Genomic DNA, 18,837 nt, shown 5'->3' with positions numbered 1-18,837 from the left:
ACATCACAATTTGGGCTTTGTGTCACTTGGGTATTAGTTGGCAGGAGGTAAGATGCTAGGACTTGCCTGTGAGCATCTGTTTGGAATTATGGATCCAAGTTTTATTTATATGTTCCCATTTTGCCTGGAGTATTGCTGTAGTTATGGTTTTGGGTTTGTAGTTTCATGACATCAGGGGTTATTATGTTTCCACTCCTAAAGGGAGTTCACTTGGCCAAATTTTAGCAGATTGGTCCATGTACAGCCATAGGAATTGGCTTTCTATTGCAATATTGCTTGGCCTATGTATACTTTATACTATGAGGGAAAATGGCCCCTGAATGGTTCCTCAAATTACTACACTATCATAACACTGAAATTGTTTTTCCAGGGAAATGGGACAAAATCCCTTATGTCTAGGCATTTATGTCTTTACATAATAAGAATTTGGCAGAAAGAGAGAGAGAGAGAGAGAGAGAGAGAGAGAGAGAGAGAGAATAAATTAATGATGCAGAGAAGCAAATTTGCTTCAAAACCTCTTCCTAATAATAAGACATAGGAAGAAAGGAAAACAAGATGAGTTGCTTTAATGCCCTGAAACAGGAAGATCAGAATTGGCAGCAGGAAAAATTCCCTTGCCAACACCCCTGCTGCTAGGTACCCCTGAAGTAGGGCCTAGAGGGGGACAGCCCCACCCCTGTATGAGGAAGGAATGGTCTCCCCCTTGAAGACCCTGCAAGGCACCCAATTTGGCCAGGGAGCATCCCTACCCAGAGTAGAGCAATTCCCTTTGAGGCGATACCCCAGAGGTGAATAAACTGGGAAGGCCAGCCTGCTGGCTACAATCCGGCCCATATTTCATTTTCCACTTCAGATTTACTGAATTGAAAAAATTCCAACCCCTCATATAGGGAGGATCCTCAGAGAATGGCAGATGTATACAGTCATGGAACCAGCACCACATTTTGCCACATATCACCTCCATTTTGCCACTCGCCATCCGGACTGGACAGGTGGAGACCTGGGCCTCCTGGAACATTGCAGAGGGTGCATATTGGAGGGACTTGGGTGCCTCAGCAAAGGAGCCTGAATGTGGTACAAGCCATTCAGCAGAAACCAAATGAAGATCCTTCTGAATTCTTAGAAAGGTTCTATTGGGCCTATTGAAGGCACACTGATGCTGACCCACAGGCACGAGAAAATGTCCAGATGGTAAACAGGACTTTCCTGGGGCAGAGCACCCCAGATATCAGAGGGAAGCTTCAGCATTTGGACAGGGCATTGGGAATGAGTCCCCTCCAGCTGGTGGACATAGTCTCTAAAGTTTACCATGCCCAGGAAGCAAGGAAATTAAAGCAGGCCACCGATTTCTTAGAAACAGTGTGGGGCGGCCAGAAGGAGAGGTGGGACCTGCAAAAAAGGGGAAAGACCCACTAGGCACCAATCAATGCTCCTGTTGCAAGGAGGAGGGCCACTGGAGAAAGGACTGCCTGGAACTGAAAGAAAGAAAGAAAGAAAGAAAGAAAGAAAGAAAGAAAGAAAGAAAGAAGGAAGGAAGGAAGGAAGGAAGGAAGGAAGGAAGGAAGGAAGGAAGAAAGAAAGAAAGAAAGAAAGAAAGAAAGAAAGAAAGAAAGAAAGAAAGAAAGAAAGAAAGAAAGAGAGAGGGGGAGGGAGAAAAAAAAAGGATAAATACCCACCGAGAAATGTTAGAAAGAAATGACTAATGTGATGATGCGTGAAGAGGCTCAGGGATCTCCCCTAGACACCTCCCACAGGTCACTATCTCCCCACAGGAACCCAGGGTACACAATGACAGTGGGAAACAAGCTGACTGGCTTCCTTGTAGAGCAGCCCTCCGTTATCCTCTCTGATGGAGAGGAACCGCCGTCCAGGCAGAGCCTAAGGCAACTTAACCCACTCCATGTGGGCACTGAGCCCCTGCCTTCATCACAGCGGAGAGCCTCTGAGTAAATTAGTCAGGAGGAAGGCTGTGGGCTTCGAAAGGTAATAAAACACACCGACACTGGCAAAAGTTAATTAAAGCTTGTACACGAGTTTACTCGGAGGGCCTTTGAGTTCAAGCCAAACCACAAAAGCTTGGAGAAATTCAGGAAATTCACACTTGTCCCAGCTTGGCCATCCTCAGAGACACTAATAAGCCATCAACAATTAGTGCAAGTTTACTCTTTCTTTAATGACTTAATTTGCAAAAGCAGAACATTTCCCAGCCTGCAGAAAGAGGCCAAAGACTGCTAAAATCCCTCCGCTGTTTATGGAGGAGGCCTGAAGCTGGAGCAGGTTCAAGAACAGGGCGTGTGGGCGTGTGTGTGTGTGTGGGGGGGGGGGGGGGGGGGAGAGAACAGGCGCTATGGCAGGCACCTAGGAGGAAGTCCCAGAGTCCTAAGGAACAAGTTGGGAGACACCAGTTCTCAGGCAAGGCCATGCTCATTGCTTAGATCACAGCGCCACCAAGTAGACAACATTCTCCCCACACGTGCCACCGCTCTGGAGAAATGTGTGAACTTTATTCTTCACAGAGAAATAGAAAGACAAAAAAAGGTCTTCTGGCCTCACCACTCAGACAACCACCATCAACTTTAAAAAATAAAATACAGACAAAACATAAAGGTCTCAGAAGCTCGTCAGATGTCCTCTCATGGACACGGGTTTTTGTTTCTTCTACACAGTGTTTAAGTCTCTGAGACTCCTTCCGAAGCTCAGTTGTGCAAAGCTTTGTGACTTTTGCTCTCTGTCGTTCCGGGTGGTATGTCAGTGCCACTACCTCTGCTTCTCCCAGCAGCTCAGGCCACCAGCAGGGACCCCCATTGCCACCCTGGCATCTGCAGGTTGTCCAGAGCTCACGAGTCCCTCTCACCTGATTCCAAGTCTGGCCAGTGCCCACATGGCTGGCACAGAAAGCCACAGGCGGGGCACCGGGCCCAGTGGGGAACAGGCAATGGGGAGGACCCAGAAGCCAGGGCACACCGCCTGGACCTGCGCTCCAACTCAGCAGATCTTCCCACAACTTTTCACCCTCTCTGTGCCTCAGTTTCCTGTGTGTGAAATGACGATGTGGAGATTAAATGAAGAAATGGCCAGGAGTGCTGAGGAAGTGCCGGGCCATAGTAAGTGCTGTCAAGTACGTTCCCTCTCCTTATTGTCGTTTCTATCATTGTAACTAATGGACAGCATTTGCTGTCGGAGCCCTGGGACCCGCTGTGGCTAAGACAGGCGGCATGAGGAGGAAAGCTCAGGATCCGAAGGTGACAGGATGTCTCAGATGTCCAGTTTGCTTCTTGGCTGCGTGGCTGGACAGATGGAGCTAGGACAATGTGAACACACTGGACAGTTCTTGGCCAACTGAGCCCCACATAGTGCAAGTGCAAGCTGGAGCAGGGCAGGCACTCGGCCACAGAACAGGCAGGCCCTCAAGGCCCATGGGGTTTTGTGGTGTCGAGTCCCACACTGGAGTCAGGTCTGCACCCCTGGGAGCCTGGCCTGCATCCCAGGGGTTCGGTGGCCTGGAGGGGGGTGGGCTGCACCCTCCCCCGCCTCACCACCTATATCCAAGCTCCTGCACCACCACCCCCTCTCCCCCGTCTGCCCCCGCCCAGCAGCCAGCTTCTCCTCTGAGATGCCAGGCCTCCCAGGTGTGGCAGGGTGTCCTGTGGCCACTTCCCAGACTCCCAGGCCTTTCAGTGAGGGCTCTAGGCTGACAGAGGGCACTGGGTCAAAAAACAGAAGGATGCTTTTCTGAGATTAAATGCACTTGCTCAGGTTGCAGAACCCACCCAAACTGGTCTGATCCCATGCTCACCTCCGTGGAAACAACAAATGCACAGATCTTGAAAGTGTCCTCAAAGCGCTTGCCAGGCCCTTCCCTCTGGACAAGGCTGTGTCCTGCAGCTGTGTCCCCTAGAACGCCAGGGCTCTAGAATATTCCAGAGCTAAGCATAAGGTCCCCGGCTACTGAGCAGGTGCATTGGTGAACAGCCCCCTCTGCTGGGGACAGCCTGGCAGTCGATCCAGACCTTGGCCCAGCCTCAGAGCTAAGTGCAAAGCCTGGCTCTCAAGCACAGGAGCTGTGTGGCCTTACGCAAGTGACCTCACCTCCCTGAACCTCAGTTTTCTCATCTGTAAAGTGGGGACACTCACACCCATCTTTAAGGGTTATGAGGACAATCAACTGAGTCAATTAGCTAACGTGCATACAGGAGGCAGTCAATAAATGACAGCTGTTCTGATTATTTCCATCAACCCAACCACACCACCCCAGGCCACCCTCAGACCTTTTCTGCCTCCTCCTGGCACCCCTGTCCGCCCACAGCCGGGGAATTGCTGGCCTCCCAGGGTGGGGATGGACAGCCACCCAGCGGCCAGCCTGGCAGCTGCAGGCAACCACACCTCTGGCATGCTTTTTTGGGGGGGGTGGGGGTGGAGTGGCTTTTCCAGTCTTATAGGTGCCTGACTGACATCGGCTCCTTTCACCTTAGCAGGGACTGTGCCAGGGGCATGTTTCCTTGGCCTCTGTCTTCAGGTGATGCAACAGGCCTGGGGCTACCTTCCCATAGGTGGTGTTGGCCCTTCATAAACCATAGGGCCTGGCTTGTGTCCTCTGTGCAGATGTGAATCCCAAGACTCCGGAGCCTCAAGTCACTGAAGCTGCTGAGCTGGAGCACAAGGCCAGCATGCTGGGTAGCAGGGCCCTGGCCCCACTGTCAACCACTGGAGGCAACTATTTGGGGCCCGACCTAGCAGGAGCCCTCTAATGGAATGCCTCCTCGCTGATCTCAAAACCCCGGGCAGGCTGCAGCAGGTCACTCCCCAGCGCCCTGCAGGGCTTGCCCTTCACTCCTCGGCCCTGCCGTTCCCTCGCTAGAACCCTCAATCCCAAGCTCCATAAGGAGGTCAGAGACCCTCTGGGCAGAGGTGGCTCCATGTTGCCATTGCTATTAATCTGGGCATCTGCACACTAGACCTGCTTTCTAAAGGCCCCGAGAAGTCCCACAGACCTTGTGCATATTTGTGCAAGGAAATTTGTGGTGCACACCTGGTGTCTGAGAGTTTGGGAAACACGACGCCAGCTATGAGCGTGGAGACAAAACAGCTTCCTGTCATTGGGCAATCGGGGTCATAACGCTGTTCTCCACATCACCTAAACCCCAAAAGAAGTCTAAGAGGTAAGCACCTCTCTTTTTCTTTACTTCTTTTTTTCTTGTTTTGTAACAGACAAGGAGACTGAATGTGGAGAAGTCCAATGACCCACCCAGTGTCCACAGCTGGACCACGAAACTCCGTCCCGCAGCTTTTCAGGAGCACAATGTTCTGCAGGTGAGGGAGGGCTGCAGCTCCCACTACACAGAAGCATCGTGGCACTGGCTCTCCTTCCTGGGCTTTGTGGGGTAGGAAGGGCGCTTTCTGCAGCAGGCTGTGAGGCAGGGACCAGTAGCTGGGAGAAGGCCCTACCATTGCCACGGCCCTCAGAGGATGGGGAGGAAGTGTCATCATCACTATGACCATTGTATCACTATAAACGCACCGTGTATGAATATTTGGTGTGTTTCAACCTCCTGTCGTATTCTTACTGATGCTAAGTTGTCCCCTGGGCCAGTGGGAGCCTCTTAAACTCGACTTCCGTGTTCTTTTACCCTCTAGGTCCATCCATACTGTCGCAGATGGTAAGATTTCATTCTTTTTTATTGCCGAGTAACATTCCGTTGTATATATGGACCACAGTTTTCTTTATCCACTTGTCCATTGATGGGCACTTGGGTTGCTTCTCTATCTTGGCTACTGTAACTAATGCTGCAATGGCACTTTTTTCATTTTTTATTTCAAGGGTTGCGTTTGTTTTTTTGTTTTTGATTCTTGATTGGTTGGTTTAAGATTAGTGATCCTTTGCTGCTATTTCCTTGTATATGGTAAGTTTCTAACTACAATTTTGAGATGATTGAGATGCACCTGAGGTGCATATGTTGTTTTTTTTTGAATTAGTGTTTGGGTTCTTGGATACATACCCAGAAGTGAAATTGCTAGGTCATTTTTAATTTTTTTAGGGTTGTCCATAATGTTTTCCATAATGGCTGCACCAATCTGCATTCTCACCAACAGTGCACGAGGGTTACCTTTTCTCCACATCCTCAGGAACACTTGTTGTTTGTTGAGAGTTCTTTTGACATGACCTTGATGATCTTCAATGGCTTCCCTGATCTCTGGGTAGACCAGATGTTCCAGGCTCACCCTGTACATTCCCTGTCCTGGCCTGGAACCACTGTTTCTCCAAGTAGCCTTGGCTCCTTCTAGTGAGAAGATGCATCTAAAGGTGCTCACTGCCACCTCATGGGTTATTTTTTGCAGGCATCTTCAGTGAAGAGAGTTAATGTGTGTTTGTATTAATGTTGGTAAGTGTGGCAGCCATATTCTAAGGTTACCCTCATAATGCCTGCCCCCTTATTTGCAGGCCTGTGGCACTGTCCTTTGGCTGGCTTTAAGGAAGCACATGGCCACACTGGTGGCTTCCAACAGACACTTGCACTTGAAAAGGGATCATTTCCCAGTTCAGCCCTCAAATGCACCTGGATTACAGTGTGGTGAGGCCTGAAACAGAGAACCTAGCTCAGCTGTGCCCAGATCCTGACCAACAGTTATTGTGAGCTAATAGATGTGTGCTGTTTTAAGCTGCTAAATTTGTGGTCGTTTGTTATGCAGCAATTGATAACTCATCCAATAACAATACACTTCATTGGATTTTCCTTTCAAATTGCAAAAGAGATCCATGATGGAAGCAACAAGTCAGGTACTCTGAGAGCAGGGCCTGCCTGGAAGTTCACACAGCAACGTGTCTGTGCCGAGATGTGCCCTCTGAAGTGAAACTTAACTGTTTAATCAACTGTGTAGCCTCCAGCTATGTCCCATGAGCTAAAAAAATGAGATGGCAGGAAGGAGAAGCATCAGAGGAGATTCAAAGAGAGGGGGCGCCCAGGGTCCCTGCCACCTAAACTGCACCTGCCTCCTTTCACCCCAAGAGGAGGCAAGGAAGAGCTCCCAGGTGACCCAGCCTGGGGACGAGGGGACCCAAACCCCCTCTCACCACCAAGGTCTATAATTCTGTTAACTGCTCAGATTAGACAGACAGCACTTCCTGCTCACGCAGCCAGAGACAGGAGGCTCCCAGCTGTGTGGGTTGGGCCTTAGAAGTCCTGGCTCTGGAAGTTCTGGCAAAACCACAGTCTATGGTTTCCCAACCATCAAAGGGATGGGTCTGAGAGGGTGCTCACATCCGCTGGGGAAGAAGAGCGTGCACACTCCTTGACCTCACTCAGCCACAGGCTTCCCTCACCCACCTGTGTCCCTCCCCCATCCATTCACACCCTGGGGACTAGGAATCTCATGTAGGAGCCCTGCTGTATGACCAGTTAGTGGGCCAAGCCATGTTCTCCACGTGGTGGGATGCCAACTGGCCAAAGCCAGCAGTGGGCCCAGCATGGAGGCCAGGAGGACATTATGCATACCCACAAGAAAGGAGGACAGGAGGGGCAATAGAAGGGGTTCAGTCAGTGCCTCCTAAACCTCAGAGGCCAAAAATCCTCCCGGAGAGCTTGTGAGCAGATTCCTGGGCCCCACTCAGAAAGTCTGATTCATAAGATGTGGCGAGGCCTGAGAATCTGCATTTCCATCAAGTTCCCAGGAAATGCTGGCTCCACTGGTCCAGGGACCACACTTCCAGTAGAAAGGGGTTAAAGGATGGATGAGGAATGAATGAATGAATGAATGAATGAGACTCAGTACTGAGCCCATCACCTCCGCAGCACTTCAGGCATGCCTTGGATAGAATAGAAATAGTGCATATAGCATACATACACATAATCACACACCTGCACGTGTGTGCACACACATACTCACGTGCAGAGGTTCAAATATAATGCTTTTCAACCAGATTCACAGGAATAAACAGACACATGAACATACAACATGCAAGCAAAGAGACACAGATACACAAACAATATACGCTTACATACATAGACATCCATATAGGCAGAGATACATGTGCACAAATGTATCAGTCAGGATTCTCAGAGAAACAGAGCCAATTGGGGGTGTGTGGGTGTGTTAAGAGATTTACTATAAGGAACTGCCTCCCACAGTTGTGGAGGCTAAAAGGTCTGACCAGGAAAGCCAATAGCATAGTTCCCGCTTGAGTCCCAAGGCCTGAGAAGTGGAGCCAGTTCCAATCTCATGTCAGTTCCAGTCTGAGTCTGAGTCTGAAAGCAGAAGACGATGTCCTGGCTTGAAGACGTCAGACGGAGAATTCTTTCTTGCGCGGCCTTTAATTCTAATCAGGTCTTCAGCTGACTGGGTGAATCCCACCCACAAAGGGAGGCCAATCGCTTTGCTCAGCGCACATATTCAAATGTTCGTCTCCTCCAGGAACGTGCTCGCAGACACACCCAGAATCACGTTTAACCAAACATCTGAGCACCTCGTGGCCCAGTCAAGCTAACATAGAATTAACCATTACAACATGCCTACACAAATACACACCCGTGCACATAAGCACATACACACTTATTTTTACACAGTCAGGAAAACACACACATTCACTTTCAAACCATATCAAGACTGAAACAAAGATAGACTCCTGGACACACAGGCATACACACAGAGACACAAACAGACACACACATCTGCATATATGACACTATACACACACACACACACACACACACACACACGCACACGCACACGCACACTTTCCCTGAAGGACCCTCCAACCATGCTGGTGTGACATCAGCTCCTTCCTGCCGTGCATTTTGTGACGGAATGAGGGCCTCCCTGTACCGTTGTTTCCCCACAAGCTTGAGAGGGGCAGGGCTAGAGACGTGGAGGACTGTTCCCCACACTCACAGACCAAAGAGCCACAGCCGGAGAAGACAGTGGCCGAGGAAAGTCCCAAACCGCCCTGAGCCTTGCCCAATGCTTCCGAAAGCAAAAACAGCCCACAGCACCAACAGCGAGCCCTAAGGCCAAACTGCCACCGAGTTGGGCAAACACCAGTTGTGTGCACTTTCCTCTCCTCCAGCCCAGTCCCCGGCCGGGAACGAATCCCAGACATGGCACATGTGATCAGGGCACAGAGCTTGGCAAGGAGACACCACCCTGGAGTCCTCATGCACAGCTGCTGACAGCCAGAGGGTGAGAGGTCAGCACTGGCAGAGCAGGCCCAGCAGAACACACCGGCTGCCTCAGCCGCCATGGATTACCAAATGTCACCACACACCAGGCACTGTGCTAATCACGCTTTGCTGATAACAGTCCTCAGGGCAGCCAGGAACCTGGGAGACTCCAACAAGTTACATGGCTTGCCCGAGTCACACAAGCCCAGATCCCTGCCTGGAATCCAATGGAACCCATCTGGATCCATCGGCGGGGGGGGGGGGGGGGGGCGGGAAGATCTTCCCCTAGATCAGTGGTCGGCAAACTCATTAGTCAACAGAGCCAAATATCAACAGTACAACGATTGAAATTTCTTTTGAGAGCCAACTTTTTTAAACTTAAACTTCTTCTAACGCCACTTCTTCAAAATAGACTCGCCCAGGCCGTGGTATTTTGTGGAAAAGCCACACTCAAGGGGCCAAAGAGCCGCATGTGGCTCGCGAGCCGCGGTTTGCTGACCACTGCCCTAGATAGTGTTAACATGCAAGTTCTGGTTCAGAGAGTCTGCCTGGGGGATGCGTTACACGCACTGTCCAGGTGGCGCTGGGACCCCTGAGGCTCGGGCATCTCCTGTACTGCCCATGAACTGCCCGTATAGCTGGCTCCATCCAGGCCCTGAGCGTTAGCATTGAGAAAGTCCTAAATCCTCACCCCGACCCATCAGAGGGAGCTGAAGCATGAGGCTGCCCCACCCCTAAGGCCACCTGGTTTAACATTCACAGCTGGATTTAAACAAACCCGGGCCAGTTGGCTCCAGAGCCTCAGTCCTAACTGCCGAGCTGGCAGGTAAACGGGCACTCTGCCGGGGCTAGAGCCTGTGGGCCACCCTGTTCTTTCTCCTCCTTCGCCAGCTCTGAGCCAAAGCCAGGCCGTGACCATCAGCCAGCAAATGCTGCTCCTCTCCCGCTTCCAGCGCAGACGTCACCAGAGGCAGCCTGTGCCTGACCACATCCATCCTCTGAAACTGCACTCAACAGCTGCTCCCCGCACGCAGGCCTGCCCACTTCCGGGTAGGGGGTGTCCACTCAGCCAGCAGGCAGGCAGTCTGCAGGGGGCCACTCAGGACCTCAGAAAAGGGGAGTCTTGGACCTGAGAAGTATGGTTTGCAGAAGGAAATCCAAGTGATTCTGCCTCTGGAAAATCCCTGCTAATTTTTTTAAGGCAATGTCTCTTCTGGGTGTTTCGAGGGTAGAAGATGAGGTGGTTTGTTCACAGGTCTCATTCTCTCCCTCCTCCCCTTGCAAAAAAGAATCATCGCACCCTGGAAACTTGAATAAAGGAAGTGGTTGACAGTGTAGCCGATAGATGGGGAGATGAAGAGCTTCTGGTCAAATGATTTAGCAAGAAACTACCACCCCTGCCAGTAACAAGGCAGGCAGCCCCCTCTGGGCGGGGCAGTTTGCGGGGCCCCCCACCATGCGCCCCAGCACCGCCCCCGGGGCCCACAGCCAGCACTGCCTTCCCCGAAGCGATGCGGCCGGCCTGCGCGCTGCTTGCCTGGGGCAGCCTGGTCTTAAGCGCCACGGGGGACCTGTCCCCAGGTAAGTGGAGGGTGCCCCCTGGGTTCTGCCTCTCTCGGACACGTAGGAGCCAGGTGCCATGAGCCCCTCCTCCCATGCCGAGACCCCGAAGCACAGTCCTGGGTGGGCAGCCCCAGCAGAGGTGTGGCTGTGAGGCCGGGGCCCCGGGGCTGGTGGCAGCTGCCTTTCGGGGGTCCCAGGGGTTCGGGAATGGGGGTTTGAGTGCCACCTGAAGATGAGGGAAGACTTCTGTTCTTAGCTGCTCCCTGATCCGGGGGAGGCTCCCCACGCCCCTCCATGGGGACAGAGGAATGGGTGTGGGCAGGCAGTTTCTGTCTGATGCCAGCCATTCCTGCCTGCTGCCCTGTGACTCGGCTCTAAGGACCTGGTGATCAGACACTGTCACCCTTCCTGCCTGGCCAGTGCTGGGGGGAGGGGAGGAAGAGAGGGGTAGCCTTTGCTCCTGGAAACTGAGGCACAGCTAGGGTTGGCGACTTGCCCCAAGTTCACACGGCCAGTGACCCCCTGCCTTCACACACACACATACACACACACACACACACACACACACACACACACACACACGGAGTTGGAGATGCCTTCCCAGCACCAGCCATGGGTGATGGTGATGACCTGGAGGGCCCCTGTCTCACCGCCTTGAACCACCGAGGAAGCTGGTGCTGGAGGCTGGGAGGACCTGCTCCGGTCCCAGCCGCGGCTTGGGGAGCAGGGGCAATGCCCAGGCGGAGGCTGGTTCCTGCCCTCCGTGTTCTTCAGCAGGGGCTGCAGCTGGCCAAGGAGACCAAGTGGAGGGTGTTCAGGCAGGACCGGTACAAGGGCCCAGCCCCAGCGCCTCTCAATCGTGGAGGGGTCACGCCCTCCTGGTGACTCTGTCTCAGGGGCTATGGGAACAGGTTCCCCTGCCTCCTCCCGCTCCCAGAGCTTCGTTCTTAGCTCACACAGTGAAGCCCTCCCCCTCACTGCTTTCCAGCCTGTCCTGATTGGGTGCCACTGTCTTCCTGTGCCCCCCTAGTGCCCTAGGAGGGGACCTGCCAGGGGGAGAAAAGGGGTGCTCAGACCAGAGAAGCACACTCCTCAAACCTTAGTGAGGGGGCTCAGGGAGGGAGTCCCTGCCTTCTCAGCTGTCCTGGATGCAGTCATTCAGGCTACATGTAAGTTCTTCCTGCTTTTGCCTCAGCTTCGTCCCCTAACAGAGCAGGGGCAGGTCCAGGACGCATGGAGAATCCTTAGCTGACTCGTAGCGCCCTTTCACCAGAGTTGCCCCCCTCTGCTGGTGTTCCTACTAAACAGAGCCCTCTCCATACACTTCTGCCACGGCTGCGCCTACCCCTCCCTGCCGAAGCCCTGCTCAGCCAGCCCGGCCAGCCCCTTAGACCTGCTCTCTGCCACCAAGCCCAGGAGGAGGGTTTGGAGTCCACACTCACAGGCAGGCCTCGGGACACGCAGACTCCCTGAGCCTGGTAGCTGTGGAGCCTGGAGCCTCCCTAAGCGTCAGTCTCTTGACCCATGAAATGGGTCAATAACCCAGCCCCTTGGGCCCTAGCGAGGCTTGACTGGCATGGACACGGAAGGCACGCTCACTGAGCCTGGGGTGCTTGCAGCCGCCCACCCTAGCCCTGCTCCTGAGTCTCCGGTCCTGGCAGCCCCAGGCTGTCCCACCCCACCCACCCTACCCCAGCTTCGCTCCTCTCAAGTACGTCCTTCGTTTGACAGATGCGGGCCTTGGAACGAGGGGCTTGAAGACCCCTCTGTCTGGTGGTGGAACAGAGATGGGAACTCAATCCCAGACCTGGTTCTCCTCCCCCCCACAACCCCCCACCCCGCAACTTCAGCTCCCCTGCACAAGGCACAGATCCTGCGCAGTGCAGAGGACAGCAGGCAGGCGGGGCTGACTCCAGGTTGGGGTCCAGGGACCTGTTTGTTTTCTTCCCTGAAGGGGAGTCGCCTCTTTGGGATCTTTTCCTTCATGATCAGCCCTTCCCTGTTAATTTCTCTTGAATTATCCTAAAACTGGTGTGACTTTTCAACTCTGTGTAAAATTAAAAATGGAGCTTTTATTATTTGTTTGGACCCCTGTGCTGACTTGAAACTCACATTTTAGGAAACGTGTAGTTAACTAAAAATAAAGCAACCTCAATATTTTTCATAACTTTTTTGTAACGTTACCGAAATCACTTATAAACTAACATTACATATTCATCTGAGGTTCCGCCTCACCTGATTTCATTTCATTGTTTTAATTCTGCTAAATTCAAGCAAAATTAAAAGTAATACATGTTATTTAAAAGGTTAGCAGTGGTCACCTTGGAGAGATTGAGATATAATATTTTTGTTAATCTGTCTGTATTTTTCAAATTTCCTACCCAAAATAAGTAAGCTTACAATCAGAAAGCAATGCATGTATGAATCCACAGTGGGGGGCAGGGGACCGTGTAGTAACTATTTACTGCTGTGTAGACTTCAGTGATGAGCAGAAACCAAGCTCTTTCCCCAAACAGTTCTTGTTAAAACCGAGAGTCAGTAGCACAGCCCCAGGAGGAGCGTCCCACCTGGTTAGCATCAGCGTGCATGGGCGTAGGAGCCACGTGGGGAGCCGGGAAGGAAGGTTCCAGCCCGACACAGCCTGAGCAGCCCAGCTCCTGGAGCTCAAGGGACAGAAACAGTTTTCATGCTTCAATCTTCAGCCCCTCCAGTGAAGGCTTCCTCTGTGAGGATGCCATTGGAGGGCCGGACTATTGCAAAGCAGAATCTTGAAGCCGGGAGCTTGTCGGGGTGGCGCTGCTGCTGCCCTCACACCCCCTCTCCACTTCCTGTTGCTTGGGCTCCCCTGCCGCGTGCTAACCCGGCCTACCTCTGCAGGACCCAAGGCCCTGCCCGCCTAGATGGCAGTCGCCACCACGTGTGGCTACAGAGCACCTGACACCAGCTGGGCCACCGAAAAGCTGAACTTGACACCATTTAATTTAGCTAATGAAATAAAATTGCTGCCTGCATTGCCAGCCTGTGGGACAGCTCAGCTTGGACCATGCTAATTTTTCAGGAACATCTGGGGAAAGTCTTAGTCAAGAGAAGCAGTTCACAGACCTAAAAACCCTCTTCCCACACTCCCTCCCCGTGATTTATTTAGATTTTCCCCTGAAACTTTTAACTTTTTAATATACAAGTAGTACATGACCACTGTAGTAAAATTGACAAATTCACCAAGAGCCACCAACCAGAAAAGGCCATGTTCATGAGACCATGTTACAATTCATGCAATTCACGCATGCTCTGGGTTTTTTTACATTCCTATGTTTTTTATAATAAAAGCCAGTGTTCATAACCTGGATTAGCACACACCCACACCGGGCCAGCCTGGCCTCTGAGCATTTCTCCCCACGCCCTCCTCGCTTTGGAGCGAGCCCTGGAACACCTCTGCCCCATGGCCCACTCTCAGGCCCTCCATCCGGATCCGTGTAAATGGCTCAGCCCGACCTGCTCCCTGCGGACAAATCCCTGCACAGCTCCTGCCTTTCCTCACTCCCCGCGCTAATGTTTTTCTTGCCTGTTTATTTGCGGAATATGAGCTCCAGCGAACATAAGCTTCTGCACCCCCTGCACAGGCAGGATGAAGAGGGCTCAGCCCGTGGGGACTGAACAAAGGAGTGAAATCAGGTTCTTCTTCAGGGAGGAGCCTCGGGTCTGCCTGGGCCTGCTGCTGAGAGAGCTGGGAGAGGAGGATGAGGGGTGCCGAGGAGGGTGCCGGGGTCCCTGGTTCTGCCTGGCTGTCAGAGGCTGGGGTGTGGGTGGTAGGGGAAGCCCCTCAGGTTGCTTTCCCCATCTTTTATCCAAACATGGGCCTCCTTGGGACAGGAAGTCCAGGCCTCCCTCCCTCCCTCCACCACATGCCAGCTCCATAAAGGAGCCATGTGCGATGAAGTCACCCAGGCCTGGCCCTGTCCTCAGACATGTACCCAAAACAATGCAGAAAGTGCATAGCACAGGTGAGGAGCACCAGGTGCTATGGTGCTGCCTAGGGAATCGGGGCCCTAGAGCGAGGCCTGGAAGCTGGGGAGATGCTGACAAGAGCCCCCGAGGTGGAGGAAAGCAGCAGCCTCCTTGTCAGTGAGAAGGCAGGGCCAGCCGTGGGCACTTCCCTGTGGTCCACTTGTTGGAGACAAGCTGAGGAGTCGGGGCCAGATGTCGGCCTTGAAGGACAGCTGGAGCGACTTCTCCTGACACCCTGAGGCTACATCCTGTCCTGAGGCTCTGCCACCTCCAGACATGTCAGGTGTTCTTTAACACACATTGGAAATACCCCTGGGTTCTGAAGGAGGCTGTGTGGGCAGGGACAGGAACTGTGTCTAATCCATCATTGTAACACCCACCTCGCCTGGTCCTCAGCTTTCAGTAAGGGCAGCCATGGGGATTCACAAGAATTGCACTGTGGGGTGAGGGCTGGACGGGCCAGGGAGGGTGGACCGGAGAGCAGAGGGTGGGTGGTGAGGGGAGGAGGGATCGGTGAGGGGAAGGCAGATGAGTGATGAGCTAGAGGGGCTGGGGACCACACTGGGAGCAGAGAGAACTGAGCACCAAGGTGTGAAGCATGACCCTGGACCAAGAGCCCCATTAACAACAATGTTCTTGTCTGGCTCTGTGTTTCTCTTTCAGATGTTTGTTCCCAGACCTTTCACTCAGGTGTGAACCCAGGATTTCCCAAAACAATCAATACCAACGACCCAGGAGTCCTCAAAGCAGCCAGATACAGCGTTGAAAGGTTTAACAACTGCACGAATGACATCTTCTTGTTCAAGGAGTCCCATGTCAGCAGAGCCCTGGTCCAGGTGAGGGTCTAGGCTCTGGTGGCCAGCATCTCCGGAGCCAGGCTGCAGAGGCTCCTACCCCACAGGGGCCCATCGTCTAGCGCCCTGGCCATCTAGAACACAGAACAGGCCAGGAGGCCAGCAGTGGCAGCCACAGATAGCCTACAACCAGGCCACCAGTGTCACCAGACTTGAACAAAAAATCCGGGACCATCTCTTACCGAAACCAACTTCTTCTGGGTGGAGCCGCTGGGCGTAGCACAGAGGTGGGCTGGGGTGGAAGGGGACTAGACGTGGGCCTGCTGAAGGCTTTGGGTGGGGAGAAACCAGAAGCTGGGCAACAGGAACCAAACTGATGAAGACGCTGCCCCTTGGAGGGGCCTACTGCACCACCTGCCACAGTTGCCCCTACCTAGGTCCCACCCCTGCCTCACCCCCTCACCAGAGCCACAGCCCCATAGGACCTTTTGACATTCTCCCCCTGGGACTTATTTCACATAAGAGCTTTGCCCAAAATGCATCCCCTCCCCCCACACAAACCCCTCCTCCACTGGCCTTGCTTCAATGTCACACCCTGTGAAGTTGTCATGGGATGGTTCAGCGATCTCCCACCTAGAGGGGACTCTACAGGGCAGAGCCAGGTCTTGCTCATCTGTGTCCTGAGAACAGAGGGTCAGCGTGGGATAAGGGCTGCAGAATAGTGATGAGCCACAATGATGACGGGGTGCCTTTACTAAAACCAGGGATACTGTACAGCCACTCAAAAGGAAGTTCCTGGATGTGGGAACTTTGGACAAAACCCACACATTCCCATGGGTGTGGGTGCCGGAAGGAGGAAAGATGCTGCCACTGTGTACATACTCTTAATGGTTGGTTACCTTTGGGTCACAGAATTATAGGTGATTTTTACAACTGTGTTTATTCTTTTGGGCAATTGCAAACTTTTTAAGAGTAGTGTATTTTATTTTTACGATTTTTAAAATTGATTTTCAGAGAGAGAGAAAGGGCGAGGGAGAAAGAGAGAAACATCAATGCAAGAGCGAAGCATCAATCAGCTGCCTCCTGTACACCCGCTACCAGGAATCGGGCCCGCAACCTCAGGCATGTGCTCTGACCGGGAATGGAACCAGCAACCTTTCGGTGCCTGGGATGACGCCCAACCAACTGTGCCACACTGGCCAGGGCGAGCAGTGCATTTTTATACTTAGAAAAGTATTTTCCAGAAGGCAGTCTGGTGTGGGAAGGGTTTTTAATAAGGTTTCCGTGGAAACAGCCCGAGTGTCGTCACGCCAAGGACACAGCTCCAGAGACCGTGTGAGGCTGTGGCCTCCTGCAGGACCACTTGCAAGTGCAAGATGCCCAGAGCCGAGTGTCCAAGAGCCGTTGGGGGAAGGGGTGCATTATCCCTCCCTCCGTGACGCTGGGGACTGGGTTTCACTTGGTACGTGGTGGGGCAAGACCAGGTTGTTGCCACATCCAAGTGAAGAAAGGCTGTAACTGAAAATAAAATGCCCACTCTGTTGCCAGGAATGGTGAGGAGCCAGCAGACACACCGCTTTCCCTCACCCCATGCAAAGGCCACTCAGGGCAGGTGATTGTGGGTGACTAGGGCATGGGGGAGGGGCCAGGGGCAGGACTTCACCACTGCCCTGAGGCCAGGGCAGCCCCACGGCAACCCGCCTCTGCCACCCTCCCGATGCTGATGGAGAGACTGGGCAGGAAGGAGATGTCCTAAGACAGGGCACAGAGCCCCCGTTTCGCCCCTGGAACCAAGAGCTAAGTCCCTGAGCAGGAATGAGAGGAGTGAATAAAGGAGAGAACCGGGCGGGTCTGGGTTCCAGTCACAGGCTTTCTTCCCACAGCGGTTCGTGTATGTTCACATTCCCTCTCCACCACTCCCTCCCTTTCCAGAGGGCAGGGACCAGTCCCATCAGGGCACCCTCACCACCAGTCTTAAAGCCACCTCCTGCTGGGTCCAAGCAAGTAACCCAGGCCCTGCCCTCTGCTCTCTTTAGATAGTGAAAGGCCTGAAATACATGCTGGACATGGAAATTGGCAGAACTACTTGCAAGAAAACCAAGCACCCCAGTCTGGACAACTGTGACTTCCAGACCAACCACACCTTGAAGATGGTAAACAAAGGGGCCTCACTCCTCAGACCCCTCGCCACTTTCCTAGCCCCACCCCCCACCCGCCCCCTCCAGGGCTCTGGGAAACACTCCTTCATCCTCCCTCTACCCACACAGTTGCAGATTTCACTCTTGAGTCCAGGTCTCCCAGTGTCCAACAGGATCCTACAGACACGGCAGACATAGAGGGGAGACCCCCTCCTCAGAGGCGCATCCACATTCGGGGGCAGGTTAGAGCAAAAAAGGACCTTTTGAATAATTTAGAAATGTATATACACAAGCAGGGGGAAGCCAAATGCGGCAACATTTAAGAATTTGTAACTATAGGCAAAAGTATATGTTCTTGAATTATTCTTTCAATATCTATAGGTTTGACATTTTTTCACAAGGACCCTCAGGGCAAGGAGAGAACTCCTCAGTAAGGAAAACGCACATGCGTGCGCACACACATGCATGCACACACACGTGCGCACACACACATGTGCACGCACACACGTGCATGCACACACAGGCAGCAACACTGGAAACTGCAGAGCTGCAAGTGGCAGCCTCGGCAAGAGGGTGGCCCCTGCGGCAGGCAGCACGATTCTTAGGGTGCCCTTCTTTGTTTCAGATTCTCAGTTGCTACTCTGAAGTCTGGGTCATCCCCTGGCTCCGGAGGTTCGAGGTGCCCGTTCTCCACTGTCACTGACTGCCTCTCAGCAATGCCACAGCTGCTGTCACTTTGGAAGTAGAGTCTCCCGGCAAGCAGAAAGGCAGTGCCCACGGGTTCATTACAGCGTCACTGGGATGGAAGCGTGACCAGCCCACAGTTAAAAGAAACACTTCGAATTCTCTTCCAAGCTAATGCTACTGATGCTGTGTGCCTGGATTCAGAGCGTGAACACACAGGACTGAATCCTCCAATGGAAATGTTGGGTTCTCAACTCCGGAAGGAGCCCCTCCCACCCAGGCCCTGGGTCCCCGATGCCAGCCCGAGATCTGGCCTTTCGTCCGAATACTTGCAGCACTGGACGAAGGGATTCAGCTGCTATTGAGCATCTTGGCCTCTCATGGATGAAGTTATAAATAAACATGAATGAGAACTGACCATCTCAAAGCAATGGCTGCTGCTTTACCTGCTACAGGGGGACTCCGGAAGTGAGGTGGGCGGTGAGGGGTCCCTCACGGAGG

The 18,837-nt window shown here is 52.9% G+C and overlaps 1 protein-coding gene across 1 annotated transcript; it reads left to right on the top strand.

Annotated features, from left to right (window-relative positions):
* Window positions 1–10,663: 10,663 nt before the first annotated feature.
* Window positions 10,664–18,375, top strand: CST7 (cystatin F; the record flags this gene model as incomplete). Its single annotated transcript, XM_079784599.1, has 4 exons — window positions 10,664–10,733; window positions 15,384–15,556; window positions 17,551–17,667; window positions 18,278–18,375. The coding sequence occupies 4 exons, from the start codon at window positions 10,664–10,666 to the stop codon at window positions 18,353–18,355; spliced, it is 438 nt and encodes a 145-aa protein (XP_079640725.1). The 3' UTR covers window positions 18,356–18,375.
* Window positions 18,376–18,837: the final 462 nt, after the last annotated feature.

Source organism: Cnephaeus nilssonii (genome assembly GCF_951640355.1).
Source record: "Cnephaeus nilssonii genome assembly, chromosome: 11".
NCBI classification, from domain to species: Eukaryota; Metazoa; Chordata; class Mammalia; order Chiroptera; family Vespertilionidae; genus Cnephaeus; species Cnephaeus nilssonii.
Note: the sequence above shows the minus strand (reverse complement) of the source record. Positions and strands in the feature narration are given on the sequence as shown.